Source organism: Rhinatrema bivittatum, chromosome 8 (assembly GCF_901001135.1).
Source record: "Rhinatrema bivittatum chromosome 8, aRhiBiv1.1, whole genome shotgun sequence".
Classification (NCBI taxonomy): domain Eukaryota; kingdom Metazoa; phylum Chordata; class Amphibia; order Gymnophiona; family Rhinatrematidae; genus Rhinatrema; species Rhinatrema bivittatum.
In genome coordinates, this window is record NC_042622.1 from 148,919,970 (window position 1) to 148,936,175 (window position 16,206).

General features: G+C 43.7%; 1 protein-coding gene across 7 annotated transcripts in view; it reads left to right on the forward strand.

The window, feature by feature from the left end:
- DPF2 (double PHD fingers 2) overlaps positions 1-16,206 on the forward strand; it is a 161,689-nt gene that overhangs the window by 53,336 nt on the left and 92,147 nt on the right. For all 7 annotated transcript variants that reach the window (XM_029614674.1, XM_029614675.1, XM_029614677.1 and 4 more), the window contains exons 5-6: positions 5,325-5,417; positions 6,208-6,286. In XM_029614674.1, the coding sequence (XP_029470534.1) occupies positions 5,325-5,417; positions 6,208-6,286 (172 nt within the window). The remainder of the gene's footprint in view (positions 1-5,324; positions 5,418-6,207; positions 6,287-16,206) is intronic.

Below are 16,206 nucleotides of genomic sequence, written 5' to 3' on the forward strand. Positions count from 1 at the left end.
ACAATTAACTTCATTATGGGAAATTCCTAGGTGCCATATACAGATTTTATGGAGATCCACACTGGCATCTTGTTCTTACAATTAGCACAGAGCTTGAGCAGTTTCTTTTCTGACCGGGTAGAAAAGAGAGGAAAACCTACTTTTTTTTTTTTTTTTTTTAAATAGACTGAGGAGAAAAAGAATACAAGGAGATTATCTGAAAGATTTTGATGTGAAAAATGGCATGAAAAACCATCCAAGAAATCCATAGCATCAGGGAGAGCCAAAAACCTTCCTCACGCTTGAGTGTAAAAATTTAACTGAGGAGACTTACATGGCAGAAAGACTTCTAGATCTTTCTGAGCTCAGGAAGAGCATGTTTCATGTCGGCGATGTCAAATAACATATCCCACTGATATGGCTGAATTTTGTCCTTACTTGTCTACAGAGAAAGTACATATATCTTTAAAAATCCCAAAGTATGTGTGCTGTTATTTTTTCCTCAACCTAACACACCTCAGGGAATGCTTCTTTTTAATTCACTCAAAAGTGCATGCCTCGTGGAAGCCCAAACAGACTAGTAGTCAGATAGAAGAGGGCAATTTTCAGCCAGGCCAATTTACCCAGGAAGAGCATTATTTACTGGGGGGAAGATCCTCACAAATCTGTGTATCAGATGGGGTGGGAGAGTGAGGTGAGACAGAGGTGAGTGCTGGGGCAGGGAGGAGAGAGGAAAAAAGCATCATTAGTGTCTCAATGTCCCCCTCGTTTGCCCCAGATACTCTCCTCTTTCTCCCCCACACTGGCGCTTTTCTCCATCTCTCCCCTCCTTCCCCAACCCTTGTGCTTTGTCTCTCCCCTCCTTGCCCCGCTGGTGCTTTTTCCTGTGCCATAACAGCAGATAAGAGCACTGCTCTCTTTTTTGCCTTCTGCTGGTGGGAGAGGGTACAGGAAGCGGTAAGGATTGTGCTATGACTGAGTTCTGTGATCAGTTGCAAGGGGTGGGGATACTGTGTGAATGCAGGGCCCCCAAAACCATGAGGCCTTGGGTGATCACCCTCATCCCCAAGGACAGCCGTGTATATGCGTACTGGCACCTTTATCTAAAAAAGTATGCATTTGTGTTTTTATATATATATATTTTTGTCTGTATGCACATATATATAGATATAGATATATAAACACACACACACACACACACACACACACACATTGGGGTGTGTTTATACATAATATGGGCATGCAAAGAAAAATATTCGTGTTCAATAATATCCCACATAGCCATGCAATTATCGCGAACACTAATGATAAGCATCTTAACAGAATGCCTCTCACTTTATACAATAATACTTCTTTACTAAACAATTTTTCTTTTACATGCGCAGCAGCTATAATAGATTGAAGCTTAACACAGCACATTTGCAGTGCAGAATTGCATCTGTACGCAGTACACTTGCGTAGAGCTGCAATTCTTTGTGCTGGAGACATCTATAAATTATATTTAAAAATAGTTCAATTGATATTTGGACATTTTTAGATCCATTAACTGACTTGTGATAGGACCTTTGAGCGCTTAATATGTGATATGAACAAAAATCAATGTTTAAAAAAAAATTGTAAAAGAAAAAATGTTTAATAAAGTGTGATGTATAAAGTGAGAGAGATTCTGTTAAAAAGATACACATCATTAGTCTTAGCAATAATTGCATGCTTATGTGTGTTATGTATGTTTGTGTGTATATATTCCCCAGACTGGAAAAGAGCACTAATGTTCATAGTCAACTTTAAAATAATTTTTTATTCAGTAGTTGAGAATAAAAATTAAAAACACATGTAAAGAGAGCAGTTCATATATAATACATAATCCCTCTACCATTTATCAATATATTCCTAAATGTTAATTCATAAAATTAAATACATACAATCAAAAAACCAGTGTGTTTAATTTTTGTTCTCAAGTATTGATTAAAAAATTCTTTGAAAGTTGGCTGACTATGAACATAAGACATTAGTGCTCTTTTCCAGTTTGTGTTGGTAATATTTGTATTGATTGAACACTTTTATTGGATTATACTGTGCGGTATCTTTTGGTTCTATAAGTAGATATAGGTATATATAGATAGGTAGATAATATAGAGATATATATCTATATCCATGTATTTATATATACGAGTATAGATATATCTATATATAGATATATATAGATAGATATATATAGGCTTCTGTCAGTTCGTCATATCAGTCACACTGTCATGTTTGCCTGTGGCAACCAGGTGTCGCCCAGAATAGTGACAGGTGCAATGTGACAATATGCTCTGCAAAATGCTGTCACAGGTACAATCCGCCCCCCACCCCCCCCCATTCCACACAGGTAGAGGCACTAATAGGTGCACACACTGGCTATTATTGGCCAGACAACTCGAGCAACGCTGGGTAATGTTCTCTAATATGCTCTGTTTGGAAAGTTTTGAGTCTCACGCACCCACACACTGGAACAGGCAGGCATAGCACATGCAAGCTCCTGCAAGCACACACAAGCTCACAAAAGCACTCTGTATAAACACAGAAACTTATGCAGACAGGCAGAGACATCCCCACACACCCAGAGGCTGTTGTAGACCAGACTACCCGAGCAACGCCGGGCACGTTTTGCTTGTGTGTGTGTGTATATGTAAGGATGTGTATTCGAGAGAAACGAAATAGGAAATGAGGCGAAACTTCCTAATTCGTTTCATTTTGTTCTCAATACGAAATGATTGAAAATCCGATAATTTCATTTTTCACGTTTCTTTTTGGAAAAAAAAAAATGGATCCATTGGAACAAGGCCCAGGCCATGGCCTGAGGCAGGAGCTGTAGCCTAGGCCCAAGCTTGATGCTGAGACCCCAAAAATTGAACAAACCTACCTGTTTCATAAGGGATCCAGTGTTGCAGCCTAGGCCCAAGGCCAATGCTAGGGCTGGTCTCGATTAGGAAATACAGTGGTAGACATTATCACAAATAAAGTGTGGGCCTGCCCTGACTCAACTCCTTTTTAGTCTGGCTAAATGTGTCTGCACAGTGATTTTTGTGTGCATAGGTTTAGCCAGACTCTGTGTGTGTATGGGGGGGGAGTGGACAGGCGGGGGGGACAGGGAATTTTTAACTAATTACATTTACATGATTAAGATTTGAACCATGTAAATTTTCTATATATTGATACCCCTGTCTTTAAATACAGATTACCTTAATGAAAATATCTCCAACCAGCCACTGGTTTTCTGCTTGCTGCTAATTTATTTATTTTTATTTATTTAACTTTTAATATACCGACATTCATAGGGCATATCATGCCGGTTTACAAAAAACTGAAGCAGGTAGAAAATACAATGAACAAGGGTAGGGGAGAAGGGGAGCAGGCAAGAAAAAGGTGAGAGGTGGGCAGGGGAAGAGCAGCAAGAAAGAATAGGGCAGAAGGAGAGAGAGGAACAAACAACTTGATAAATATAATAAAAGGAACATAATTGTAACTGTTTTAAAATTATAAATTAAGGCGAAGTATTCATTTACAATAGATCAGTTGTATGATTAATTGATTGAAGGGGGAGGGGGGAGAGGGAGGTGGAAGAAGAAGGAAGAGGTGGGAGGGGGAGATAGGGGGGCAGGGAGGGTGGGCTAGGGAGGTAAGGGGAGGCTGGGGGGTGAAGGGGGGGAGGACGGTGATGGAAGGGGTAGGGAGTGGGCTAGGTTTGATTGGCTTCTGGGTAGGCTTGCCTGAACAGCCAGGTCTTGATGCCTTTTTTGAAAGACTGTAAGGAGGGCTCAAGTCGAAGGTAATGGGGAAGTGAGTTCCAAAGGGTGGGGCCAGCTATGGTAAACGCTCTTTCTCTCGTGTTGGAGAGGTGTGCGGTTTTGAGAGGTGGGGTGTGTAGGGTGCCTGCGAGGGCATTTCTAGTAGGACGGTTAGAGGTACGGAAGTGAGGCATGTTTTTAAGCCAGGCGGGGTTGTTTTTATGAAGGGCGTTGTGCAGGATGGTGAGGGTTTTATATTTAATGCGGTATGGTATGGGAAGCCAGTGCAGGTCCTTTAGGATGGGGGTTATGTGTTCAGTCTTACGGGTATTGGTGGTGATTCTTGCCATCGCATTTTGAAGGATTTGTAGGGGTTTGATCGTGGAAGTAGGGAGGCCTAACAGGGAGGGAATTGCAGTAATCTAGTTTGGAGAGGATAGTGGACTGCAGAACTAAACGGAAGTCATGTGCATGAAGGAGTGGTTTCAGTTTTTTAAGAATGTGAAGTTTGTAGAAGCCTCCTTTTATTAGGGACTTGATGAGTGGCTAGAAATTGAGGTGTTGATCAAGTAGGATTCCTAGGTCTCTTACATTAGATGTAGGTGAGTGGGTTATAGTAGGGGTGGGAGCAGTGGGGCAGGAAGTGTGCTCTGGTTGATTGGTGATGACGAGGATTTCAGTTTTATCTGCATTGAGTGCCAGGTGGAGGTTGGCCAAAAGGGAGTTGATGGTGGAGAGGCAGGATTCCCAGTATTGAAGGGATGCCTTGTGTTGTTTGAATGGGGATGATGATTTGAACATCATCAGCATACAGGAAGAAAGTCAGCCCTAGGTCGGAGAGAAGTTGGCAGAGGGGGAGAAGATAGATGTTGAAAAGTGTGGAAGAGAGGGAGGATCCTTGGGGAACGCCTTGTGTGAGTGGGATATGTGAAGAGGTACTTTGATTGATTTGTACAGCGTATTCCCTGTGGTTAAGGTAGGAGGAGAACCAAGATAGGGCAGTGCCAGTGACGCCTATTTCTGCCAACCTGGAAAGTAGGATTTGGTGGTTAACAGTGTCAAAGGCCGCAGAGATGTCTAGGATGGCCAGGAGGTAGGATTTCCCCTGGTCCATGCCGATGAGGAGAGTGTCAGTGATGGCTAAAAGGAGATTTTCAGTATTACGACCTTTACGGAAGCCGAATTGTGAAGGGTGTAGGATATTGTGGTCCTCAAGGAAGTCAGTGAGTTGGATGTTGACTACCTTCTCGAGGATCTTGGATATGAGGGGGAGGTTGGAGATGGGTCTGTAGTTTGCTGGGGTTGTAGGATCAAGAGTAGGTTTTTTTAGGAGGGGTTTGACTACAGCTAGTTTGAGGGGGTCTGGGACTTTACCAGAGGTTAGTGAGCAGTTGATTATGTTTGCTATGGGTTTAGCAGACAACTGTATCGCCATTCTGTCATTTCCTAAGTCCTTGATCTTAAGCAGCATACAAAGCAGGCAGCGTTACCTTCCTTATTCATAAGGTGCAAGTGTTAGGGCCTGAAGATGTTCCCTCCTGTCTCTTTTCAGTAATGCTATTTTTCTCCTAACAGCGCATCTTGGAGCCAGATGACTTCCTTGATGACCTAGATGATGAAGACTACGAAGAAGATACACCCAAGAGGCGAGGAAAGGGGAAGACTAAGGTGAGGGGATTTAGGTTAAACTAAATGGGCACAGAAACTGTCAATATCTGTGTTTTGTACTCTATACCTCTTGGGATGGGACAATGTGTATGTGAAGGCAACTTGTACTGCCACTGCCTGTTCTCTCTGTTGTATGTGTGAAAGAATCTTGTGATGTCTGTTTATGGTGTATTTGTCTTATATGAGGGAAGCATACCCTGTGCTCTCTCTTCTGTGGTGGTGCAGAATGTGGGAAAGATTTGCATGCCCTGCCTCCATTGTATGCAAATCTATCACATGCATATTCATTGTGGATATCCTGAAAACCTGGCCTGTCTGTGGAACTCGAGGATTGGAGTTTCCCCTCCCTGGCTTGTACTGTACCTGTCCTGTTATGGGCCTTTGTGTATGATTTGAAGCTTGCACTGCTTCTACCTATGGTGTGCAGTGTGGGGGGGGGGGGGAAACTTAATCTGCGCAAATTATGCAATGTCTGTTCTGTGGTGGTGCAGTATGTGTGAAGGAGGCTTGTATTGTCTCTGTCTGCGTTGGGGACTGTGTTGCTGTGCTGCTATCCCTGCGAGTCAGTGGATAAATGTGAAGGAATTCAGATCCGTTTTTATATGTCTGTGATAAAAGCCTTTTAATCAACCCCCCATGCTCCCTGAAGAGATGTATTTGCAATAGAAGCCTGCTTCAGGGAAACGGGTTGGTGTGTTTTCTTTCGTGCTTGAACTGGAAGGCCATGTGGCTTCCACTGCTCAGAAAAGATCACTGCTGAAATGTAGATTCTTTTTGTTTTGTTCTTTAGGGGAAAAGTATTGGCAGCACCCGTAAGAAACTGGATGCTGCTGCGTTGGAAGATCGTGACAAACCATACGCCTGTGACAGTGAGTCCCTTCCCCTCTTCCTGTTAGATGGCCGTTTCTCTTTCCCTGCGCTAGGAAGCAGAGGCTTGCACAACCCCATGTCATCAGTATTTTCCCAGCGTGGTGCATGCAGGGCATGGCCTTACTCATTTTCACGAAGGAAGGTCCAGCCTAGCTCCCATGTCCCAACCCTTATTTGTGCTGGTTGTCATATTTGTGCTGCTGCATGACACAGCATTGTGTAAAAAAAAGTCACAGGTGTATACTGTCCTCGCCCTGGAGAGCTTAGTCCAAATTTTAGCCCAGGATAGGCAGATGCAGTTCATGTTATCTGATTTTGACTGCCATTTGCTATATACAGCACTGCCCCTGTACACACACAAAAAAAAACCAACCCCAAATTCTAATTTCTTTCTTACCCTGCTACACGTGTCCAGAATGATTTGGGTTTATATTCGTTCCTAGCAGATGGAGGCAGATCACATGATCTCTTGCTGTGATATCATCTCAGTATGGTGCAGGACAGTTAAAGCCAGTTTCCTCTTCATCCAGTCAGCTCAGTCCAGATGAACATGTTATACTCACCAACCAGCAGATGGAGACAGAGACCAACAGATTTGCTGATGTCACCCCTTATATGCATCCATACTGACCCCAGCCTGCCAGTATTTTCTGTTTCCAGCAGATGCTAAGTGAGCATCCCGCACTTGGACTGAGGCTAGATTCACAGGATTTGTTGAGGGTCTGCTCCCGAGGTGAAATGAACTCTCTCCCTCCTGAGTCTGTGGTTCTTTTCTAAGTTGGAAGCAGCTCCCAAAGTGAAAGCCTTCGCTCCCTCCTTTGGTAGAACAATGCCAGGACCAAGGGGCTTCCAGTTTCACTGCCTTGGGCTTGGGGTGAATATGTATTTTCTTTGCCCTAGTTCCCCCTTCCCCCATCCTCCCCCTTCTCCCCATTTCTTCTAGTGGCACCCCTCCTTAATCTCGAGTCAGGAAATCTCTTCTCTCTCTTTTTGTATGGGCTTAATAAAGGAGGAAAAAAAAGAAAGAATTGGAGCTCAGTTGGGACACTGAGGCAGACCTGGTAGCAGTAACAGCGGTTCAGCTGCTAAGGTGGGTACCTGGGGGTGTTGGTGCTACTGCCACGGAGTTGTTAGGCAACACAGTAGCCTCTCCTGCAGAGTGAGAAGCAGCCCATGCACTGCAGCAGTTGTGCTGTTATAAAAGTGCATGCAGTGTGTGTGTGTGGTGGGGGGTAGAGAAACTTGCCAGAGCTATTTGATGCAGTGGTCAGCATATTGTGGTGGTGAGTCTATGGGCATCTTTCCAAGTCCTGGTTGCAGCAGTGAAACTTGTTGCTAAGGAAGAATAAGGACCATTTGGCCAGAGCTCTGTTGAGTCTGTGGAAGGCAGCAATTGGGAGGTCCATTCAGCTCTATTAAGCTTATTTATAAAGGGAAGACAGCCACAGGGTGGCATATTTTGAGCTCCGGTTTGGGGGGGGGGGTCTCCTGATCAGCAAAACCGTTCTGTTAGTTTGTCCCCTCTAGGAGGCAGAGCTTCATGGCAGGGTCAGCTTTGTTCCATTTCCCGCCAGGGATTCCACATGGGAGATGGGAATGGAGGCATAATAGATTCTTATCTCTCAATCCCACACAGTCTGTTTGGTGTGGCTCTCCTATGAACAGATAATGCCTGTTTCCTTTTCAGGTTATGCCTTCCTGTCTTTTCAGGTGGCCTTGGAATCAGCCATGCTCCTCTACTTCAGAGGTCTTGTATGTCGTTACAAGCATGCTGTAGGGAGCTGTTTCTGGTCCCAGGATCCTCTCCTGAAGTTATAATGGCTCATGAGGGAGGCATATGAAGAGCTAGATGGTATTGTTAGTTGAAAGCTCTTTCAAGGTTTGTTTGTTTTTTTTAACTCTTTAGGAACAGATGCTACTCAGGGAAGAGGTGAAGAATATCCACTGGGAAAGGATGACTTCCATGATGCACCTCAGACATTTCTGTGCTTCTTGAATTCTCAGTCTTCTGGTAAACACATGACTGAGGCCAGTTAGGATGAGGCTTATAGCTTGGATTCTTAATTAGAGCCCCTGTGACTCCCCTGCGGGATCCTCTGACCTTGAACCCCTAGACCTGCAGGTCCTATCCCTGCTGTCCCTGACTAGCCTTTTGGTGGCAGTATGCAAGGATTCTTGACTTGGGAAACTGATAGCTTGAATCTGTATTTTCCTAGTTCCTAGCTTTTTGATATTGTGCTGGATGAGGCGATTTCATTCTGGTCAGTATTTGACATCCTTCTAAGACCTCTTCATAAGTCGATGAAGGATTTGATTGGTATGGAATGAATGTTCACAGAAGCGAACTTTAAGGGTGGCCGCTCTCTGGTCAAGTCACCCTTTAGTTCCTCAGGTAAGAGGTAAAATTTAGTTTTACAGCAGTGGATGCCTGGTTTATTCAGTCACTAAAAGCACAACAATACCGACTGAGGGAAGTGCTGCGCTTGAGGATTCTCAGAACAGAAGGACGTATAATTAAGCTCTGGAATTCATTGCCAGAGGATGTGGTGAAAGATAATCGTGTAGCTGCTTTTAAAAAAGGTTTGGATAAGTTGGATCAGCCCAGACTCCTGGTTTTGCCTCCCCTCCAGCAGATGGAGATAGGGGAATTTCAACAGACTCTGTCATATATCCCTGAGGTGCCACTTAAGTCTGTCAGTATTTCTCTGTCTCCAGCAGATGGTGGAGGTGCAACCCTTTAATCTGGTAGTTAGGTTTAGGTTTGGATTTTTGGCTTGTAGGTACCCACTTAAAAAAAAAAAAAAAAAGGAAAGGAAAGGGACTAAGTTTTTTTGGCTTAGGCTTTTCCCTTTTAGCCTCCCAGGGGGTTGCCAGGTCCTGGTGGGACCATCCCCCCTGGTAGTAGAGGCTCTGGAGCAGAGGGTTGAGAACCCTGTGACTGCCCAAGGCTGAGGGTGATACCGGGGAACCCAGATCACTCAACCTCCAGAAGACCTTTCACAGGTTTTCCTAGGTTTTCATACTTAAAAAAAAACAAAAAACAAAAACAGGTACTGTAACTTTAATTTCTCCTGCTCTGCCGGCCTAGCTCACTCTTTGCGCAGTGTTAGGCATCCGATTCCCTTCAAACCACGGACAGCTCCCGATCACTTTTTTGTTTTCTTCGTGCCGCTTTTTCTCCGCTGCTGCTTCTAAATTTAGCCCGCTGGTCATGCCGCATGGTGCGGCCTGTGCTGTGTGTGGCCGCGCGCGCGGCTCTCCCGTGCCGGCATTTGCACGGACTGTTTATCGGGAGGAGAAGGGTCCTCGGGGGTCGCAGCACTGGGTAAATCGTGGGGCAGTGAGGTGCAATCACGTCGGAGGGCTTGGACACCTGTTTTCCCACGTCAGCCTCCTGCTCTGTTCCTGCTTAGCGTGGGAACGGAGGCCATTTTGAGTACATGCAGGGCACAGGAGAAAGCTGCAAGGGGGGGAGGGCTCCTCCCCTCCACCATTGTCGCCATGGCCTGAGGCTCCCAGGGGGGGCCGATTTTGGAAGGGGCTGCGGATGATTCCTTAGACAAGGGCCCCGGAGATGACTCAGTGGGGTCTTCCTCCTCATTCACCTCAGATTTTGTTCTTTTAATGCACAAGGCGTTCAGGGTGGGATAAGCAGCTTGGAATCTATCTCTCTATCAGGTACTTGTGACCTGACTTGACCACAAGGTATTGGGCTTGATGGACCTTTGGTCTGATCCAGTATGGCAAGTCTTCTGTTCATGCTTAAACAAGCCTTGAGGCCATTAGCATGCTGTGGTTTATTATTGCTTGTGGTTGTCTAGTGGGTAAGACCTGGCTTGCATTTGGTTCAGCATATTCAAGATGAAGTATTGGATGATTCCAGTCAGTCAGAATTGGGAGCAGTGTATTTGGCAGACCCCTGTTTTATAATATGATGCAAATATTGTAAAGGTAGTAGCTTCCATAGTGGCAGCTAGAAGGCTGGGATCCTCTCAAGGTGCCCAATGAGCATAGGCAGCCATCTGTTACATTTCTAACAGAAAGGGGCCCAGTTTGTGATATGTCGGTTGGTTTTGAGATATTACGAAATGGATATGCTCTAGAATCTCCCGACCCATTTCAAATTCAAATCTGATTTTCTTCCATCTCTCTGCCAGAAAGAAAGATGCTGCAAGTGTAACATTGGGACAGCTTCTCTGATTGCAAGCGGTGGGGCCATTTCCAAGTGCTCAGGCATGACTGGGTGGTTGTTCCCTTTACCTTGTGGTTCCCAAGAAGAAAGGATCCTTCTGTTCCATTCTAGATCTGAAATGAGTCAGCAGTTTCTGGAAGTAACATTGAAATTCAGTGATTGTGATAGTGAAAAAAGGAAAATTCATAACCTCTTTGGTTCTATCATTGGCTAACGTAAGTAGGAATTCAGAAGCTGGATCATCAAATCCTTATGCTATTATCTTCTGGATCCAGGCAAGTGGAAATTCTGTCAAGAGGCCTTTCAAAAGATAGTGAATTGACAGAGCTTATGGAGACACACAAAAAAAACCAAACTGCAAAAAGCCTTTGATTTTACAGTTGACACTAAAAACTACAGAAGCGAAGAGAGAGATATACTGATTGAGTCATGGCCAAAGCTGGATTTAATGTATGTTTTCCCACCATTTTCCACTGATAGGAAGAACAATAAGAAAAATAGAGAAGGAAAGTCAAGTCATTCTAGTAGCACTAGATTGGCCAAGAAGGCCCTGGTATGCAGACCTAATGAGATTACAAATTGATCACCCTCTAAAGCAATTACAGTAAGTTCTCAGGGTCTTGTACTGCATAGTCCAATATAAAGGAAAATTTCTCCATTTTATCTTACGGCATGGCTATTGAAAAGTCAAAATGTAAGAGAGGCTACTCTTTCTCTGTGATTTTTACTTTAAAAGCATCACTAGCCTACACAATGCACATGTGTGGTGTTTATTTGAGGAACGTTGCAAAGATTATTCAGTATCTCCTTGGTGGGCAGATATACCAAATATGTTTTTTACAAAAAAGTTTAGAAAAGGGTCTATCATTAAATTCTTTAAAAGTTCAGTTAGCAGCAAGATCATGTTAGAAGGGTAGAATTAAAGGAAATTCTGTCGCATCCCATCCAGATGTCACTCATTTCCTGCATAGGGTCAAAATGTTACAGCCTCTGTTTTGAGCAATTTTTGCCACAGTGGAATCTAAATTTGATTTTAAAAGCACTTATAACTTTTCAAACTATTAAAGCATGCTACTGTTAAGGATCTAACATTAAAGGAAGTCTTTGTGGTAGTAACATCAGCAAGGCATTTTTCAGAGATTCAGGCACTATCCTTTAGGGATCCATTTTTTAAACTTACCCAAAATTCAGAAGTAATTTATTTATTTATTTATTTATTTAATTATTTTCTATACCGGCTTTCACGACCAGAGGTTGCATCAAGTCGGTTTACATTTAACAAGTTGTGCATTGAACATAGAACTAGAGGTATTGAACTGGTGCGGAAAATAATAGTTACAATGAACGGGGAAGTTAACAACTGGGATAGGAGGAAAAGAGAGAGGGACAGGAATATTTACATAGTAAAAATGCATTTACAGTTAATATTTACATAGTATGCTATAATGGATCTGTGTCTCGAGGACGTCGAGGGCTAAATGAAATCAAAGAAGTGGTAGACTATTGGTGAGGAGGGGTTTACACTAGGATGAGGGAAGAGGAAGGTTGGGGGCGACAATAAGTGGTTGAAAGGGAACCTGGATCAATCAGAACTCTGGTAGGCTTTTTTGAAAAGCCAGGTTTTTAGTCTTTTCCTAAAAGTTGGTAGGCATGGTTCCTGGCGAAGCTCTGAAGGGATGGAGTTCCATAGGCGCGGGCCTGCTGTGGATAGAGCTCTGTCTTCGAAAGATTTGTGTTGGAATGTTTTGGCTTTTGGAACATGAAGTGATTCTTTGTAGTGTTCTCTAGTTGGTCTGACAGAGGTGTGTTTCTTGAGTGGTATTTGTAGATTTAATGGAGCGAGTTGATGTATGACTTTGAAGATGGTGGTAATAGATTTATACATAATTCTGTAGTGAATGGGAAGCCAATGGAGGGTTTTCAAGATGGGGGTGATGTGGTCGAATTTCCTGGAGTTGGTCAGAATTCTGGCGGCTGTGTTCTGCACCATCTGAAGAGGTTTTGTATGAGAGGCAGGGAGACCTAGTAGAATAGAATTACAATAATCCAGCTTTGAGAAGATTATTGCTTGGAGTATTGTTCTGAAGTCTTGTGAATGGAGCAGTGGTCTGATTCTTTTGAGGATGAATAACTTGTGAAAACAGTCCTTGGTTGTTTGGTTTATGAATGATTTAAGGTTTAGGCGGTTATCGATGATTGCTCCTAGGTCTCTTACGTGCAAGGTTTGCAGGTTGGCTGGTAGGTTTGTGGTGATGTTGTTGTTTTCGGGTGCTATAATGAGGAATTCTGTTTTTGAGGCATTTAGAATAAGGTTAAGACTGTTAAGGAGGTGTTTGATCTCCGTCAGGCAGTTGTTCCAAAATTCTAATGTGCTTATAATGCATCTTTTTATGGGGATTACGATCTGTACGTCGTCTGCGAATAGGAAGTGTTTCAAGTTTAGTTTGGTGAGGAGGTGGCAGAGTGGTAGCAAGTATATATTGAAAAGGGTGGGTGAAAGAGAAGAGCCCTGTGGAACCCCTAGTGAAGATGGATGGTACTGAGATTCTTTGTTGTGGATTTTAACCTTATATCCTCTATTTTCCAGAAAGGTTTTGAACCAGTTCTGTGCTGTGCCTTGAACTCCGATGTTTTCCAATTGGTTTAGTAGAATGTGGTGATTGACCGTATCGAATGCCGCCGAAAAGTCAAGTAGAATTAGAAGGTAGGCGTGTCCTTTGACTAAACCTGTTAGTAGGAAGTCTGTGAGGGAGAGTAGAAGCGTTTCCGTGCTTGCTGCTCTGCGAAATCCAAATTGGTTAGGGGATAGTATTTGGTGATCCTCAAGGTAATTGGATAATTGTGTGTTTACTAGTTTCTCCATGACTTTTGCTATGAACGGGAGGTTGGAGATGGGGCGGAAATTACCGGGATCATTAGTGTTAAGGTTTGGTTTTTTGAGAAGTGGTTTGATCGATGCCGTTTTGAGGTCATCTGGGTAGATACCCTGGGATAGGGAGCAATTGATTATGTCAGCTAGGGTTTTGGAGATAGTGTCCGGGATTAGTAGGAGGATTTTTGTAGGGATTTGGTCGAAGGGGTGAGATGATGGTTTCATTTTCTTCAGAGCCTTTTGAATTTCAACAGTAGAGATGGGATCGAAGTAGTTGAGCGTAGTGTTTTTGATTGGGTGAAGATATGATGAATTTAATGATGGATTAGGGTTTGGTGTCAACTGTTTAAGCAGGTCAGAGATTTTTCTATTGAAGTAGTGAGCCAGCTCGTCTGCTTTAGTCTGTGCTATGTACATAGGGATGTCTGGAGCCAAGGTTTTGGTGAGATTGGATACGTAGTTGAAGTAATCCATCCATGAAGTTAGCAAGTAGCACATTTAAGACTAATCTGAGAAAATTCTCACACTCAACGCACAATTAAGCTCTGGAATTTGTTGCCAGAGGATGTGGTTAGTGCAGTTAGTGTAGCTGGGTTCAGAAAAGGTTTGGATAAGTTCTTGGAGGAGAAGTCCATTAACTGCTATTAATCAAGTTTACTTACAGGAGCGCACTGTTAGCCTGCTCTTGGACGCGCGTTTTCCCTTACCCCTTATTCAGTAAGGGGAGGAAAACGCGCATCCAACCCGCGGCACCTAATAGCGCCCTCAACATGCAAATGCATGTTGAAGGCCCTATTAGGTATGTGCGCGGGATACAGAAAGTAAAATGTGCAGCCAAGCCTCACATTTTACTTTCAGAAATTAGCGCCGACCCTAATTTCTTCTGGCACCGGGAAAGTGCACAGAAAAGCAGTAAAAACTGCCGGACCTAATTTAAATACTGCATCACGCGCACCGGGAGAGCGGGCATTCGCTCTCCCGCGGACTTTACTGTATCGGCCTGTTTGGGAATAGCCACTGCTATTAATTGCATCAGTAGCATGGTATCTTCTTGGTGTTTGGGTAATTGCCAGGTTCTTGTGGCCTAGTTTGGCCTCTGTTGGAAACAGGATGCTGGGCTTGATGGACCCTTGGTCTGACCCAGCATGGCAATTTATTATTATTATTATCCAGTCCCTTCATTTTTATCGAAAGCGATTTCAAGTTTTCGTTTAAAGCCTGCTGAAAAAATTGTCTTCAGCATCTTCATAAAAATCAAATAATCCTTCTCGCCCCTGAGTTCATCTGATTGTGTTCCACATCAGAGAACCAGCATAGAAGAAAAGCCTATTTCTGGTTGATTGTAGCTTGTAATCTTTAAAAAGAGGGACCAAAAGCAAATTATTATCCATTGATCTTAACAAGCGAGATGTATATAAGGTTTCAATAAAAAATTTAGACCATTGTAAACCTTCTCTATACTGTACTTTGTGGATGAGTGTAAGCACCTTAAACCGAATTCTGTAATGAATAGCAAGCCAATGCTATTGTTTCAGATGCAGAATAATGTGTTTAAATTTTGCACCTGTGATAATCCTAGCCTACCACATTTTGAACTAACTCTAAGGCACATGGCCATTTGTTTGGCAACCCTAAATAAACGGAGTTACAATATTCTCTGAGGACAAGCAGGATGTGAGGAAAATTTGTCAAATTTTCTAGAACTTCGATTGAGCCTCTCTGAGCATACTCAGCATTCCTTTATCCCATGCATCTATGTGGGGTCCTTTCACTTTCTTCTTTTCTGTGGAGCCTCATGACTCGCTCGAGTTTGCGGTGAAAGTAGCCTTTTTTCTTTTTCAAACTTACAATTTTTATTTTTACGTTTTCTACCTCGTATTCATTGAGTCCCTTCAGTGTCTTCCCCTTATCTTAGATAAGTTTTTCGATGTTTGAGTAAGTTTCTTTTTGTTTGTTATATCCCCGGGGCAACAGTGCGGTCAGTGCTCGTTGGCCATTGAAGGCCATCTATTTTGATTTAGCATCCTTTTTATTTTTTGATGACATGTCTTCCATGGGATTTAGGTGATACTCCAAATATATGAGGACCATGTCTATCATGGATCCCCCGATGATAGATATGACCTGCTTAGGGACATTGCATGACGTCCAGGGTTGAAGCAGATGCACCCAGATGATCCCAAAAGAACATTGAGCCCGACTCGAGAAGATGGAATGACTCTTTGGATCTAGCAAGTCCGAGCCATCGGCATCAGGGGCGTTGACAGACCTCTGAGTTGCACCGATAACCAATCGAGCCCTCGACATTGGTGGGGCCATTATTCTGTCAATGTCGAATGTTGATAAGGGCATGGAAACAAGCACTAGCCTAGCTCCTCGAAGTCAAAGACGGATTCGTTGTCATCAGCCTTGGCACCAGGGAGAGATCAATCTGAGCATCGAGGGAAGCCGAAGAAGCATCAGCATCGGTCCCTGTTGATGCACGGTGTCGACACAAATACACCAGCAGATGCTCCGATGCCCCTGAAGTGACCCCATGGGAAGCACAGCCAATCCTCCTTGATGCCTGGGGGTTTGGCACTGCCTGCATTGGTCCAGATGCCCGCCATCAATACTCCTCTTGGGTCCAAAGACAATGTGACCACCACTCTTGGTTCACAGTCAGTCTTGGCATTGGCAATGTTCATGCAGGTGGCAGTGGAGCAGGCAGTGCGGAGTTTTGACATTGGAACATCAGCAGCACTGGGGCCGGCACTGTACCTACCTTAAGCTCCTTCACACACTCATCAGTGTGCTTCTAACACAGCCTGTGCTGGTGCCCTGGGCTGTATCGATGTCCAGTGAGGCATTGAAGG